Source organism: Lithobates pipiens, unplaced genomic scaffold (genome assembly GCF_037356315.1).
Source record: "Lithobates pipiens isolate NorthernLeopardFrog02 unplaced genomic scaffold, aLitPip1_a1.2 Scaffold_25, whole genome shotgun sequence".
Taxonomy (NCBI): domain Eukaryota; kingdom Metazoa; phylum Chordata; class Amphibia; order Anura; family Ranidae; genus Lithobates; species Lithobates pipiens.
In genome coordinates this window covers 166,991,812-167,009,129 of record NW_027507787.1, presented here as the reverse complement: position 1 = coordinate 167,009,129, position 17,318 = coordinate 166,991,812, and the positions used below count along the sequence as shown (strand labels likewise).

At 40.9% G+C, this 17,318-nt stretch overlaps 1 protein-coding gene across 1 annotated transcript; it reads right to left on the bottom strand.

Annotated features, from left to right (window-relative positions):
• Positions 1-926: 926 nt before the first annotated feature.
• Positions 927-6,947, bottom strand: LOC143930627 (trypsin-like). The gene is made up of 5 exons (XM_077455124.1): positions 6,792-6,947; positions 5,133-5,286; positions 3,278-3,531; positions 2,153-2,289; positions 927-1,167 (listed from the first exon to the last, which is right to left on the bottom strand). Exons 1-5 carry the CDS (start codon positions 6,829-6,831, stop codon positions 1,018-1,020), a joined length of 735 nt encoding a protein of 244 aa, XP_077311250.1. The 5' UTR covers positions 6,832-6,947; the 3' UTR covers positions 927-1,017.
• Positions 6,948-17,318: the final 10,371 nt, after the last annotated feature.

Sequence of the window (17,318 nt, the reverse complement as noted above, 5' to 3'; positions counted from 1 at the left end):
TTGATGCTGCCATATCAAAAGAACCAGGGTCTATAAACGCACTGTATGACGTAACACCACCACAAAGGGTTAACTCGACAAGACAAGAAGAGGAGTGTAGTTGCTAAAAGTAACTAAGTATACGTTTAAGACACAAAGCAATCTTCAAAACAGGTCCTCCAGTAGTGAGGGTGTCATTGTCTGGATTCCTCCCCAGTGGTGAGTATCCATTAGAAACTGATTCTGAACACACTTTAAGGAGATTGATGGCCTGGTCTAGAGGTAAGAGAAGTTAAAAGAGTTAATAAGTGCATGCATGAGGTCCATGCTATGTGTGTGTCAGGACCCCATTCTGTTACTGGGAATGAGGTAACAGAGGTATGCTGGACTGGTGCAATGCAACTGACATCATGTTACAGTATGTTGTGACACAGGACAATACACTTTCCAGAGGAACTCTGTATGCAATTTTACTGCACACAGTGAAGGCTCATCTCTAAATTCTCTGTTAGATTTTCACATGACCACAGTCTCCACCAGGTCCCAGGCATTGATGAGCGCCCTCTGCATGACAGGTAACCCCGCATTCAGGCCGAGTTGGTCCCAACACTTGGCCCAGCAGCTGTTGGGAACTACTGGTGAAAGGCACAGAAATGGCATGGGTGCATCTTACCTGGTAGATGACCCTTTTTGTAAGTGGCCACACGAAGCATGTGCAATATATAAACAAGATTGCTAATCAGTAGCAGATTCTATGTTTAAGTAGCTGTCATTTTTAGTGGTTTTTTTTCAAACCCCTATTAATAAAATATTTTGGCTGGGAACTTTGTTTATAAAAAAATATTTTTGAAAATAATAGCATTTTGTGTGTTTCTGTGTGGCTTGCGACCTATGCAACTTTTCTAGTTGTTGTTTGGGTTGTGTTGAATCTACAGAATAAACAACACTTTTAAGGAACTTTTTTTTTATTCACAAAACATTTAATACGTAGTTGTGAAAAGTAATAGAAAGACCATTAAATTGATTAAAAAATAAAATTTAGTTGGCAGCTTGGGTGCTAGCGATCCAAGAGTTGTAGTTGCAGACCTTGGTGTAGACACCGGGGTAGTTTCTCAGGGCACAGCCATATCCCCAGGAGACAATACCCTGAAGCTGTCCATTACACACCACGGGGCCACCAGAGTCACCCTGAGAAGAAGAAAGAATTATTAGAACCTGAGGAAATGACTGAAATATGGCTGTTTGATAGAAACATATGGAAAGCAAAGGAATATCATAGTTAATAATTATAAAAAAAAAAAGAAAAGCATGTCTTGAGTTGAAAAAAAATGAGAAAATGTACTCAGGTGGAAGAAAATGTTATTAATTGTGGGAATATAGCCCTATGTGACACTTATTCAAACTTATGTTAGCCATATTTCAAACTGCCCAGGGCCAGAAGTATGGAGATCCACACTGTTGCTCTCACACATAGTGTAGTGGTTTCCAGTGGACCGATATGCCCCATACATGGTGCTCCAATCAACAATGCTGCCCTCACACATGGTGTAGTGGTCTCCAAGGGACCAACACATCCCGTACATGGTGCTCCATTCAACAAGGCTGCTCTCAAACATAGCATAGTGATCTCCAGTGGACCAATATGCCTGGTACATAGTGCTCCATTCAACAATGCTGCTCTTGAAGGAGCATGAACATTGTGGAGCACACTAGCAGGACTAGTGCTGGAGATCTGGACTAGTGCTCCGACACATAGCCATGGCACAGAGCAGTTTGATATCTGGCAGAAGCCATAAAACATTGAAAAAAAATGACATTTATACAACAGAACTAAACTGTATCTGAGCACCACAACTTAAAATGCTTCTTAATTTAATTTTAATATTCACAGGAAACTTACTCATCCATCCATGTCTCCATGCTTCATTTCATTGAGAAGTCACTTTGAAAAACACCCTTCTAGCATTTTTAAGTATATTTATTACAGCTTTCTATCAATTTACTAATGCTAACAGCATAAGCATTAAAACTAGTGTTGATTGAGAAAGTTTAGTTTTATTTTAACTGTTTGACTGCATTTCACTCTTAGCACACACATGTTTATTTTCATCAATAAATATATTCAGTAATAATGTTTTGTCCTAATGGTAAAATAAAAGAAAGGGTGTATTACCTGGCATGAATCCCTGCCACCCTCCAGGTAGCCAACACAGATCATGTTGGAGGTGATCTGACCGGGGTAGGCATTGCTGCACTGGGCAGTGGTCAGGATGGGGGCATTCAGACACTGCAGGAGGTTAGGCATGTTGGCTACAAATAAAATAAAACAACATTTACTAAATCATTTCTAATATCAATGGTTCCAACTTCTGTGCTCTGGAATAACAATCAGCATTACCTAATAGAGTAAAATAAGTAAATGGAATTCTATAAAATAACAAGATGGTGATAAAACACTTTCAGGTAAAACTTTTAAGCAATTGTGTGTACAATCTATTGGAGATGCAGTGATTTTGAACCTAAGTATAGTTCCATAGCTAGGCTAAGAAAACAAAGATGGGTTCATCAAGTTATAAATAATAAAATAAAAAAAGTATCCTCAAAACCTTAAATCTGCAGATCACAAATCCTTATAAACCTTGACATTGTGCTGAAATCAGAGCCACTAAAGGACAATCTGGTGACAGCCTAAAGCTGCATACTACCTAAGGGCCCTGGGCTTCAGTAAAATGGCAGCCTCTGGCAAGAAGAAACAGGAGCGATGCTGGAGGCAATTTACAGTACACACTCATTTTAGTAGCATAATTATTAATCTAGGATTTATATTCCTTGCTAAGGAACATTATTATTTATCAAGTTGTTATGGGTGACTTCAACTTTAAAACTAGACCAGGTGTCTTAAAAGAAAAAAAAAAAAACTCAGAAAACTTACAAGAGATAAAGGCACAGAATATCAATAGATGGCCAATGCACCAAATCCATTGGCAAATTTATTGGCATCAGAGAAATCCAAAACAATTATTATATCTGGCAAGATGTTAGACTAAAACCAGTTTTACCAATAATATTATACTATACTTCCAAAGTTATTAAAAAATGTGTCTATTAACTGTGGATAGTGGGAGGACCAACACCAACTATCAGGTTATACCCTAATAGCAAAGCCCATAGCAGCTTTTTGAGAATATAGGAGGATACTTTAAAGAGTCTTCAAACAAAACTCTAATCTTATTATTTACATATTTCAAGATTACCTGAAAGATAATACTATATTCATTTGTGTTTTCTGTCTACTTACTTCCACTGCTCAGAGTGTTGCCCCATCCAGAAATCACGCAGCTGGTTCCAGCGCCAGCACAACCAGTGGGCAGAGGCACGCTCCTGACGTAGGAGTTGAGGGTGGCGGGAGAGGCCAGCTTGACCAACATGATGTCATTGTCAGTGGTTCTGGAGTTGTAGCTTCCATGTCTGATGACCTTGGCAGAGTTGATGAACTGCTCAGTGCCCTCAGAGACAGCGATGTTGTGCTCTCCGAGTCTGACCTGAAAGCTCCTTTATAGAGACAAATTCAATATAATCAGTATACATTTGTATCTCAAACAAAGGAATTCTGGTTAGAAGCCAGTAAATTTGTTTCAAACTGAGCAGCAGTGTAGGTTTGCTTAATATGGAACATGTACTACTATTGGTTGGTACATGCTCCTATTTCAGTGATATGTAAAAAGTTAGAAAATCAATTGTGTGCTATTCTTTGAACCATATTAAGGGATAACTTTTAACATTTTATATTATAGTTAAACAAACACTCAAGTTTGTTTCCATCATGAGAGATGAAGTCAGAAAGCCAATCTGGCTAGGAAAGGGTGACTGTGTGTATCTGAGAAATTAGAACATTCAAGAGCTGTTATGACAATGCTGTAATTGTTCTCCATATAGGAGAGAGCTACCTTCACGATGGTCTCACTCATACCTCAGAAATCTTAGTAAAGCCAGAGCATGTTGCTCTATAGTGAGATTTTGGGTGATGGAAGATATGGCAAGTTAAAACTATGTTTATTGCAAGGCAGTCTCAACACTTGATCTATTTCCCTGCTAAAAAGGAATTCTGTTGTGCAGCCAGAACTAGACAGGCTAGACACTTGTTAAGTTTTAGTACTGAGAATAAGCCGCTTAAGTTAGCCAATGTTTTTAATGCTGTAAGGGCAGTAAAGCTGATTGTGCCCAGTTTGAAATGTAATCAACAATGTGTAGAAAAAAATGGCAAGACTCAAGATGATGTCATTACATTACCCATTTGTCATAATTCATGGACCTATTCATATCCACTTTACCATCCAACCACATTCTGTGATGTCATATTTATACTCAGGAATTAATAAGATATTGTGTTTTGCACTAGCCAAAAGTTTGTGAACACCTAATGGCAGTAAGTTTGTTGGACTTGCATTCAAAAGTCATGAACATTAATATGGAATTATGCCAATTCTCCAGAACATTTGTGAGATCAGGTGCTGATGTTGGGTAAGTCTCGGCTTACTATCGGAATTTGAACTCAACTGAATTTGAACTCAAGCTGTTCAGTAGAACTGAGGCCAGCACTTAGCAGGCCATTAAAATTCCTCAACACCAAACTCATTAAATCTTTGTACACAGGGGCACAGTGATACGTGAACGGGAAAGGGTCTTTGCCAAATTGTTACCACAAGCTTGAAAATGCACAATTGTCTAAAATGTCTTTCTATGCTGCACCATTAATCCTTCAATGAAGACACCTGAACTCAATTATTTGGAGGGGTATTCACACACTTTTTGTGTCACCTCTGAATGATACAATCATTGACATATAGGCAGGTGTTGTGGTCAGGCATTAGCCAATGTTTGACTATATAGTGACTATATGGTGCATTATCAGCCAACTTCTGGGGACTTATGAAAAGACAGATAACAGTGTATTCCTTAAGCTTAATTGCCAAAAGAAAACTAATTATTTTGCACCAAGATTGTTAAATGTCACTCACCTAATTTGAGTAACTTACATATTGTAATAATGTGCATATGAAGCCAATGAAGTACACCTGTTTTATACATTGGCTAAGTTCTCACTAAAAAATACACTAAAATGTTCCATTTTATATTTAGGAGAGGTAACTTACGCCTTGTAGCAGTGAGCGGCAGAGATAACCCACAGGCTGTTAAGCAGGGAGCCACCACAGAAGTGATATCCAGAGTTCAGAGATACCTGCCAGGGTTGAGAATATGAACCACAGGTGTATCCCCCAACAATCTTATCATCATCGTCCAAGGCAGCTGTAGAAAAGACGAGAGGTCAAACATACTGAGTACATTATGAAATTGACTTAATATTCCAATTGTCTTAGTTGGAATATAATCAATAAGCAATGCAAAAATGTAAGTGCTAAATAAAAAGTAGTATCTTAAAGGAACTAAATAGAATCATTTTTGATAAAGCCAAACTGGCCAAAGATGGATTCTTATTGGTTGATGTGTGTATAGCACATTTCTCCTTTGGCATTAGTGTATCTCTTGATTTTTTTTAATGGGGCAGAAAGGGTTAGACTCTCTGTTAAGTTTATAATTGCTGTCTGTGCTTCAGATGGGGAGATTCTCTATTTATCCTGCAATGAATGTCACCGGCACTGGGAAATCTCACACATAACGGTCGTGGACGGAGTAGATCGTGAGGATAAATCTGCCTAAGTGTAGATTTTTACTCACTTTATAGTGACTTCCCTTCACTTTCTGTTGCATTTGTGGGACAGAAAGTGGTAGAATATTTCCGCAATGGGACACAGAGAAAAATAAAATGACAGGGCATTGGCCATTCTATACTCTACCCGTAATTAAAATAAATAAATATATATATAAACTCTACCCGTAATTGAAATAAATAAATACATATGTTTTAGATGCACTTTAAATAAATCAAAGGTAATGTTTATTAAGGCATCCACTTAAAATTTTGATTAGAGTGGGAAAAGTTTAGAATCTCTTTTTAGGCTCTGGTTATATTTTTTGTATCCTTTTTCTGGAGCTTTCTCTTTCTCGTCCTGTCCTTCTAACTGGTGGCAGTGGAAGGAAAGTTTGTGGAAAAAATTCCCAAACAGGACACAGTCTGTTATTATGTTCCTCTTTGAAGTAACATCCCCGCAATGCCTATACAGGTATCTCCAGAATAAGAAGCGAGAGCAATCTCCTCAAATTGGACCCAGAGAGCAATAAAAGCTTGTTCCAGTGACAACTGCCTAAGTGGGAAGTTCTTTCACTTTTGAGTGACTTCTCTTCACTTCCTGTTGCATTCTTGGGATAGGAAATGGTGAAATATTTCCCCAAACTTATAAAAAATAAAAAGAGTGACAGAGCTCATTAAATATTCTCCACTCTGTCCAAAACTAAGAAAAAGGTTTGCCTTAGATACACTGGAATTCATGAAAAAAAATCATAGGGCCCAGCCTTTAATTGGGTTCCTCCTTGGGGTAATTTCCCCCCAATGCCTATGCAGTTATTTTTGGGAAATTAAGAGAACAATATCCTAAAATTGGACCAAGATTAAAAATGTAACATATAAATTAGTTTTAACCTTTTGTAAAAAAAAATGTTGATGGAGTTGACGTTTACCAAAAAGACAACGTGACTTGAACATACAGAATGTTCAAGACACCTTGAACTTGTGAGAAAATAGGACACAAGTATATAATGTCTTCGATTAACAGTGACATTTTTTTAAAAATACATTGAGATGTTGACCATGAGGAAGGACAGACATTCAGATAATATTAAGTTGGAGAACTCACCAGCAGCTCCGAGGAGCATACAGATCAGAAGGAACTTCATGGTGAAATCCAGGCCAGATGAGTTGACGGTGGTAGCAGCCAGTATTTATACCCAAAAAATGAAATACTTCAGCTTGAACTCCCCTCAACTTTTGCTAACTTATCTTTGAACAAGGCAATGTAAAGATAGTATAGAGAGAGAGAAGGACTAGAGAGTTGAAGGACTGTTTACAAGGGCTATTTTAAACTAATCAGCAAATAATGTAGAACCTTGAATGAATGCCCCTTGAATGTAATCAACGTATATAGACTAACATTTAAGAAAATAATGTATAGGGGATAGACAAGCTAATCTCTTTAAAGGCTAATTATAACAGTTTTGGGGTTATTTTATTTTGTCTCTTTTCTATGATTCGTTTTAACTGATGCAATATACTAAATGTATTTAATCATTTTTTTTTTATTTTTTTTTATAAATAAACATTTAATCTGCCACAAAGAACTTCCAGAAAGTTATGGGTTAGCAGCACAGCAGAAATAGATTTCTTTGAGACTCCAATTGTTCAATTTAAATGAGATATGGAACTATATGGGGACAAGTCAGTGCTCTAATGACTCACTAAGTTTGGAAACCACCACCCTTTTTTTAGCATAACTGAAAAAAGATATTAACATGTGAAAATGAAAACCTCCACCCAAATAACATGAACTATTAGTAAAAAATATTTCCAATTTATCTGACTTTAATGTAACGTTTATACTCTTAGCACTAACAAATTAGGAAAATATGTAAAAACCACCATACTAGACCTTTTTCCTTGATGTTTGGCTTGGCAAATATAGCCCAATACATATATTTTTATTCCATGGGCTTTTCTTTTATCTTTTGGCAAATTGTAAAATTGTAAAAAAACAAAAAAAAACAAAAAAAAAACAGGCTGGCATATCAGATCTATAGGTTGGTATGTGCATGTTGTTTTCTTTTTCATAGAAAACTTCACCAGATATTTTCAGCCCCTTCACATGATGCACAATGTTTTCTTCCTATGGGCAGTCCTCAGTTACCTTACATTGTGAGTGCAGACAGAAACTGATAGAGGGTGCATATTGCAGCAAAAGCTGTTTTTTTTTTTCTTTAAGCACTTGGATGAGTTTTTTAACCAAAAGCTACATTTGTCAAGATCTTGCCAATGGGCAAGGGTCTTGAAAAGCAGCATTTCTCAACTTCTTTTCAGTCATGGCACCCTTTTGAAGTATGCAACATTTTGAGCCATTTGAGTCTAAAATATACCTGTTATTTGTCAATAGGAAAACTGAGCCTGTGACAACGCACACAACCACATATGTATAAATACATAAGTGGTCCACATAGTGAACTTGGTGTTGAATTATTCACTATAAGGTCATCATAGAGGTCAAGGGGGCACTCTTGGAGGAAAAGAGATTTAATCTCCAAATACGGAAAGGTTTCTTCACAGTAAGAGCTATAAAAACATGGAATAGACTCCCTCAGGAGCTGGTTCTGGCCAGCTAAATAGATTGTTTTTAAAAAGTCCTGGATTCTTTTGTAAATGTACATAATATAACTGGGTACTAACATTTATAGGTAAAGTTGATTCAGGGAATATTTAATTACCTCTAGGGGGATCAGGAATTAATTTGTACCCCTACAGTAGAAAATTGGTTCAAGCTTTGCTTGGGTTTTTTGCCTTCCTCTTGACCAACTGTCATCATAGGATTTTGTAAAAAATATTGAATGATTTTTTTTCTTTTTTTAGGGTATTTTTTCCCCCCTTTTATTGGTTGAACTGGATGGACTGTAGCATTGATGAAATTAACATCACATTGGAAGTCCAACATTCATATCAGATGTTTCTTCATCACATCAGAAGTCCCCAATTACATGAGAACCACCATTCACATCAATGTTCCCCCATCAAATTTCCAATGTCCCTCATCATGTCAGATGTTCCCCCATTATAGAGTTGCCACTATACATCAGAGCCCCACCATCATCACAGAGGCACCCATCACAATGGGGTTCACAAAGCATCCCAGTCATAGAACCTCCTAATCACACAGTCCTCGCATAATAGAGCCTCCCAATCACACAGTCTCTGTTCACCTCAGAGCCCTACCTTTTCGGCTCCAGTAGCACAGTCTTGTCACATTTAAATACATGAAAAATCTTGAGGTGAAGGCGCATGCGTGAGGGTCCGTGATGGCTGCCTGAGCACGGAGCTCTGCACCTCACCAGACCAGCGGCTCCCACTGCGCCCTCTCTAGCCACACACAGCTAGTCCGATCGGGGGAATCGGACCCCCCGCACCACCAGAGATCACCCCCACATGTTTAATCCGGCTTCCATACGTAATCTGGAGCCGGCATTCACAACTTTCACCCGGCCTGAGTGTACCAAGATGGCAACCGTGGCAGATGCAGCCACAAAGCCTCGTGTCTCCCCCACAAATGGCCCACCAGACGACAGGCAAGTGCTCTCTCCAGCCCTTCTGCACTATCCACCAGGGTCCCATGGACAGGTCCAGCAAGACATAAAACCCTCCCTGGCATCCACAGTGTCCCTGCTCAGCCACTCTTTAGGGAATCAAGCCTTCTCCCCCATACTACCTACAATGGCCGCCTACACAGACTGCTCCCACCATGAAGCCCCTGCCCAGGATCACCATTTTAATTTGGAAGATCGCAAAATTCTTTTACTAGTTGGAGATGGGTCAAAGAGATTAACTGTCTTCTCTCTGCCATGATGGACTTTCTCCCTTTCCCCAGGATCTGTTATGCCGGTTCTCATCTGATGCCTTATCCACAGTTTTGTTGTAGTTTTCTTTATTCCTGTTCATTTTAGCCACGAGTCTTCCAGAGACCCTGGTTCGACTTTGGCTGTGAAAGGTAAATCACCCAGATCTTCTAAGTGACTTTCCCTCTGGACTCGTCTTGGCCCAGCTTAAGAGCCCACGGGGTTCTCTTCCCATCTCATTTCACCTAGGGGAGTTGTATGAATGGGGATCCAAGGGTCTACTGTTCTCCCCTCATGATCACATTTATTTCCAGTGTTTGCTTTCAGTTTTGATGACATTGCCTTGATCACATGTATTAAGGTTTTTTTTTTACTAATATTTTTCCATTTCAGGGCGCCCTGATCTGGGGTGGCTCACATGCGCTTCCTTCTATTCCTTAGACTCCTACCAGATTCTGGGGGATAGGCTCTCAAGGCCTCGTTTGGCATGAAGATTTTTGTATGTCAATACTCTCTCACCTATACGCGCGAGATGTCCTCTACTTTTCTTTTCTCTTCCGGGGAGTTCCACACACCCAGGGGGAGAAAACTCCCTTTCCCTCTATTCCTCTCCTATATCCTTCTCTCTTACCCCTCTTCTATGGAGTATCAACTAACCTTTTTTTTCTTTCAGTTTGTGTACTAACCTGCACAACACAACCCAAGAGCCCTTAATGGAGCAGACCAGATCTCCTAGCTACTCACAATTACATGAATAAACACCCAGAGGTAAGTGGCAATGAACATTTTTGCACCCATCGTCTATGCTTCCATGGCTGACCACACACAAAATACATTAAAGATAGCTACGTACAATGTCCAGGGCATGAATTCCCCACCCAAAAGGAGAAAGTTTAAGCACTTTAAAACTTCAAAACTGGATGTTGTCTTGCTTCAGGAAATTCAATTCCCAGCTCTGTCCAGTCCCAAATTCCTCCACTCTAACTTCCCTAATTTTTTTCTTGCAAGCTCAGGAAATAAAACTAAAGGGGTGGCCATTATATTAGCAAAATCCTGAAATTTTTCCTGGATCTCCAACACAAAAGGTCCAGAGGGTAGATTCATACTAGTTAAAGGAACGAAAGAAGGTCATCTTTACTCCCTCGTCTCCTACTATGCCCCTAACAAAGGTCAAGCTGCCTTTTTCAAACACCTCTTTGGCTCCCTCTGCCCGATCCTGGAGGGAACAGTTGTTTTGGCGGGGACTCCAAATGCAGCTTTTGATCAAGGCCTAGATAGATCCAGACCTCCTGCCTCCCAAATGACCCGCCTGACCAAAGAGAGCCTCAAGATAGCCAAACTCATTCATGCCTGTGGCATGGCTGATGTCTGGAGAGAAGTCAATCCCACCAAACGAGACTTCTCGCACTTCTCCAGCCCTCACAATTTATATGCCAGAATTGATCACTTCTTGGTCCAGACCCACAAGGTCCCCCTCATCACAAATCAAAGACACGGTCCTGTCAGATCACTCTTTAGTTACCCTGACACTATCACTGCAGCACCCGAGACCATGCCAAGGACATTGGAGACTAAAATAATCTCTCCTCTCGGACCCGGTGAGAGTTACCATGTTAGATAAATCCCTGAAAGAATACTTCAACCTTAATAAGGTAGAAGGAACCTCTGCTGAAACCTTGTGGGCAGCCCACAAGTCGTACATCAGAGGGGAAATCATCAAGTTGACCACTCAAATAAAAAGAGAAATTGCAGCTGACATAAAAAGATTAGATGAAGAGTACACCTCATTACAATCCCAACACAAACTGCACCCCTCTCCATCGTTACTAGCCCAACTAGACAAAGCCAGGCTGGACCTCAACCTGGCCCTCGCGGTTAAAGCCGAAAAAAACAAATCCGCTGGAGAATAAAAAAATGTATACCTGGGGGACAGAATGGGTTCCATGCTGGCCTCAAAATTAACCCCCCCGATTTCGGTCTTTTGTAATGCCAAAGATTAGAGCCCCAGGACATGGCACCACAGCCAACCCCTTTAAAATCCTAGAGGTTTTCCATGAATTTTTCTATCCACAAGTATTTAGACGGCCTCCCCATCCCCTGTCTCTCTGCAGAACATAGAGCTATACTGGAAGCTCCCTTCTCTGAAGGAGAGGTTCAGGAAGTAATCAAAGCCATTAAATTGGGTTCAGCTCCTGGTCCAGATGGGCTCTCTAATCCCTACTATTTTCCAACACACTGGTCCCCCAGACAGTTTCCAACACACTGGTCCCCCACTTGACAAGATTCCTTAACACAAAGACACGGGGAATCCCACTTGATCCACACCTTAACAATTCCTATACAGAAGTCACCAGAAGAGGTCAGCAACTACAGACCCATATCTCTTATCAACAGTAAATTAAAAATCCTCACTAAAATTCTGGCAACTCATCTAGCTTCCTTCATTAGCACATATATTCTTAAGGATCAAGTGGGTTTCATCTCCGGAAGGCAGGGCCCTGATCAGATCATGAGGACCATTGACTTCAATTCTCCAAACGAACTGGGAAGGGGGCCCTAAACAACTAGGCATGCTCCTCTTGCTCAACATTCAAAAGGCCTTTGACTCGGTCTCTTGGCCATACATTTTTGCGATCATTGAGCTCTGGGGTTTTGGCAAAAGATTTATGGGCCTAATGCATGCTCTTTATTCAAATCCTACAGCATGCATCAGACTCCAAGGCTACTAGACAAGGCTGTCGACTATCCCCACTTGTCTTTGCGATAGCCATTGAGACACTAGCCATTTCTATTTGCCAAAACCCTAATATACAAGGAGTCTCTTGTGGCTCTCAGACCCATAAATGTGGCCTATTTGCAGATGACATTCTCTATTTCTCACTTCCCCTTTAACCTCTCTCCCCAACCTATGCCACACCTTAGATGAATTCACCAAAATTTCGGGTCTCCGAATGAACTACTCCAAGTCCCAAGCACTAAACATATTCCTCCGGTCTGACACTGTTGCCCCCTTACAAAAATGTTTTACATTCGAATGGAATGAATCCTCCATCAGATATCTGGGAATTAAACAGAGCCTATGTATGCTAGTAATTACCCTCCTATGTATCGTAAGCTGGTCTGATCTCATATCCTGGTCCATCAATAACCTATCATGGCTTGGGAGAAGTAACACCGTGAAAATGACGCTACTCCCCAGGCTATTATACCTGTTTCGTTCCCTTCCAATACCAATTAAAAAAGACCATATAAAATCATTTCAAAGCAAACTACTCACGTTCACATGGGGAAAGGGGGGCTACAGAATCCCTCAACAAACATTATACCTACACAGAAAAAAGAGGGGCCTGGGTTTACCCCACCTGCACAAATATTACCTAGCAGCCAGAATAGCTCAAGTATCTGTAATCTATTCCAGGTACGAGAACCTGGATTGGGTGCAAATAGAAAAACAGGCATTACCACGATTCACCTTAGACTACCCGCTCTGGAGCCCCCCAAAAACACGCCCCCCCCATTATGGTCCCCACTCTTTCAAATAACTTTGCCCTCTGGGACTCTTTGTGATCACACTCTTCTCTAGTGTCAGCCTACAAACCACTATAACACCGCTTTCACAATCCAGACTTCCTGCTGGGAAGGAATATGCTGTCATTTAAATGGTGGCTGGATAAGGGACTGGACCGAATCAGACACTTCTTTACGGCTGCGGGTCCACTCTCCCTCTGCACTGAAAAGCTTGACTAACCCACTTCTGAAAGATTTCGGTTTGGACAGATTTCTCACTTCTTACACACACTCTGGAAGAACAAACCCCTACCTCCTCGGTTCACAGACTATGAGCTATGGTGTGGTAAGACCATGAACCAGAAGGGGGGGATCTCGATAGTCTACTCGCCCCTTACCTCTCAAACTGCTAACTCATCCTACATGCTCTCCTGGGAAGCTCCCTCAAGATTAGCTTCTATTATTCCTACAGCTGACCTTCTGTGTTTCAAAGGATGCCAGCTTGTAGGTGCGATGTCCCACATTTGGTGGGAGTGCCCCAAAATACGTTCCTTCTGGAAACAAATTCTCAATATGATTGACAAGCTTGTTGGAAGCCCAGAACCCCAATGATCGCCCTTCTCAACACTTATATACCAATGTTACCCAAAACCTCTCGCATGCTGATTCACTTTATCCTGCTGGGGCTAAACTCACTGTGGCAAAAGCCTGGAAAAACCTGAAAATCTCCTTCCTGGCAGTAATCAGGAAGGTCTCATGGATAATGACCCAGGAGAAACTCTCTAGCATATTGTTGGATACGGCCAGCAAATTTGAATCTATCTGGGAACCCTAGGCTAACCATGTGGGTATCCCATTGTTAATTAACCCTATCCCCGCTTAACATTTAACATGATTTTAGTTTGATGCTCCTCTCTCTCCGTCCTTCCCCGTCTCCCCTTTCACTCTGATCCCCCCATGTTTTGAATGTGTATAGAAGAAAGTGACAGGTTTCCTCATATTATTCATGGACGCAGAAGTTCAATATGGGTGACACAATTCATGGGGATTCTCTCTCCCTCCTAGGCAGGGTTTGAGAGGGGTCACAGAAAGGACCTCCCTAATCTGGTACAGTTAAATCCCATATGGGGTGCCAGAGGGGGGAGGTCCTTTCACCCGACTCTCTGGAAACTTTTCTTTATGTTAATTCACGCCATGTTCCTCTGATTTCAGGTGCTCAAGTTTAAATCTTGTTTTTATGTAGCACTTTCTCTTCATGATGTAAAGTTATAATGCATTTCTACAGTTGTAAAATATACATGTGAAGTACCGCCAGTAGACAAACACACTGCTCTGCTAAAAACTGTCTTTGATGATGCCCTGAAGGAGGGATGAACACGTCAACGTAATTCCGTTATAGTGAACCAGTAACGCTACTTCCAGTTCCCGTGGAACGCACGCGGAAGGTGCGGACTTGGAAATACGCTGATGCCTTTTTTTTACCTATTGTCTCGTGAGTGACATATTTTAGAAGCGCAGTGCGTTTGTCTACTGGCGGTACTTCCATGTATATTTTCCCACTCTTTTCTACCTCGTTACATCACAATATCCTGGATCCTTCTGAGACCCTCTACTCTGAAATAAGTTTCTGCATAATATGTAGTACATCTCCCTGTTTGACCCCTGGACTGCAAAGCTGAGGGTCCAGCAACTCTGGTGAGTGGGGTCACTAGAGGGGAGTACCACCCTAAAGGAAGCACTTTTTTATTAAATTACTAAAGGAAGCACCTTCTCATCCAATTACCATTGAAAGCACTTAAGCACTTTTCAGTGTGTTATAAGTGAAAAGTGCAAAAAATTGGTGTACTCAAAAAAGAGAAAGATCCCTGTATCAAAGACAGGGTATCACACAAATATGTGGGACGTGAAAAAATGTCTGTGAAGACTCAATACAATCTGAAAAAGAAAACAGTTCTGTCCCAAAATTCAATATGTCAACCACTGATATAATAGTTCCTATTATAGAAGAACAGAGAAACATCCAGTGGGCATCTGAAGGCAATGATGTCATACACATATGTAAGAAAATGGGTACTCTTACCAGAGCCTATGGCCCTGCATGTGGGTAACACCAGGTCTACCGAGCATGGACATGAAAATCCTCGATCTCTCAGGCACAGCACGACAGGTAAGTCCTCGATCTCTCAGGAGCAGTGCGACCAATCACAGATGATCCTTCGATTGGAAAGGAACCCTCCACGGTGTCCTCAGGAACTGCGACCCTCTATCAGTGAAGTCCAAGAATTGGAAAACAGCCACCAAGGAATGGATCTCCGATGAATATAGGGGAGGCTCACAGAGTAGATAATATAAAAAATAAAAAGAGACAACAGCCTCCCATTGTGTAGTTCAAAAGACAGTATCACTGTTTATTGGTATAAAACCAGCATACAAAAAATAAAATAAAATATAAAAGAATGATCACAATGTTAAAAGCAATATAGGGAACATAGAAACAAACCCTACGTGCTCCGTCCCAGGGGACTTTTACTGGGGCATCAAACTGCTCCCCCATATTGCTCATATTTATATAAATAATTATAGGAAATCAAACACCAATCACAGACCTCAATCATCAATTGGTAATAACAAATTCTTGGATAGGAGAAGATTCGGCTCATAATAAGCTATATTCCCACCCCCCACTCAAGGGACCAATCACACACCCCATAATTAATTCACCCTCCAATAGTTGGAAGTCCAGGAAGCAAGAAGGATGGGGTTTAATTGTAAACAATGTGCAAGATGCCCATGAAAACGGACAAAAAGCCCGCAAAAAAATGTGCTTATGACACATACTGAACATTAGCCAATCACTAACTCTAATGTTGATCAGTATGCCCTAAACTAGCCAGCCAATCACTGAATACGCCTAACAAACATGAAGGCGAAGTAAACTGACATAAGCCTCGAAATCGAGGCTTGGTCATTACGTCACTTCCGGCAGTGACATCAAAGGCGCACGCACATGCGTCAATCACCCTAAGACTCAACGAACGTGTGCTAGTCATCCGTAAATTACGGAGAAGGTGCACACGCATGCGCAACCCATCGAGGGACGCAGAAAGCGCGTGCCAAACATCCGGCAATGGTACATCCGGAAAAACAAAGCCCACAAATCACGTGACATCGAAAGTGGGCGCACATGTGCAAACGCGCCACAACTAAAGGCAGCGTGTGCGCACGCGTCATTACAGAGGACAGCTTGCGCACGGGACACAAACCCAACGGCCTAGCCACAAACTATTTAGAAAGTACGCTAAATTTATATATTGGACGCGCGTCCCAAAGACACCACGTCCAACAAAACCCAATCAAAAATACAAAAACATAAAACGGATCGACACAAGCCCCAAAACCGAGGCTTGGCCAAACCATCATATCCATGAATGGCATCAAAAAGAACGCACGCGTAAGTGTCCACCCAAAGGGAACAACACGCATGCGCCAAACACTCAATGATGCCATAACAGGACACCAATGATAATAAATCACAAACTCCCCCCCAAGCACATATGCTCACACTAACCATCTATCTAAATCATCTCGTAAGACCTATATCCGTAACCACCAACTAATGAACATCCTGGCATCCAACAAGAAGCCACGATGTGAAAATAAAACCTTTTACCTTCAAGGATAAGATAAAGTATGTATTGCTCACACATAAAGTACCTTATGCGACCAACAACTTACCTCTTGGCACATATTAATCTCCCTACTCAGCATAAAAACCTATAACTATAAACTGAACTGTCCATCTTAAGCAAGAGACCAAGAAATGAAAAAAATGGAACAAAAAACGAAAGCCCCCAAGATTAAGCCTTATTTATAAAGGAATTAATATCCCACTCAACGTTCAGGCTTTTAGGTGGTAAATCCATTGGATTTCAAGGCAAGAAACCTCTAGAAGGCAGGATTCGGCTCTCCAATGGAGGACAAATTTGTCGATAATGACAAACTGTCTTCCTGTAGGATCTCGATCATGGTGTTCCAGGTAATGTCGGGGAACACTATAATTAGTCTTACCGCTTTTTATTTTGGTAAAATGTTCATTAGCTCAGATGGAGAACGTTCTAATAGTGCGTCCTATATACTGTTTATTACAAGGACAAGTCAGCATGTAAACGACAAACTTAGTGGCACAGGTAGTAAAGTGTTCCATATGGTAAATATGTTGTGTGACTGTAGATGAAAACGTCTCACTCTTACGCCTACCACAAACATTTTGCAAGCAGACATTACAT

Bases quoted from the DNA above. Each gene is read 5' to 3' on its own strand.
- LOC143930627 (XM_077455124.1), bottom strand. From the start codon at position 6,831: ATGAAGTTCCTTCTGATCTGTATGCTCCTCGGAGCTGCTG. The intron at 3,532-5,132 runs GTAAGTTACCTC...GTCTCTATAAAG, and splicing joins GCCGCTCACTGCTACAAGGC to GAGCTTTCAGGTCAGACTCG. The intron at 1,168-2,152 runs GTAATACACCCT...TCTTCTTCTCAG, and splicing joins GTGGCAGGGATTCATGCCAG to GGTGACTCTGGTGGCCCCGT.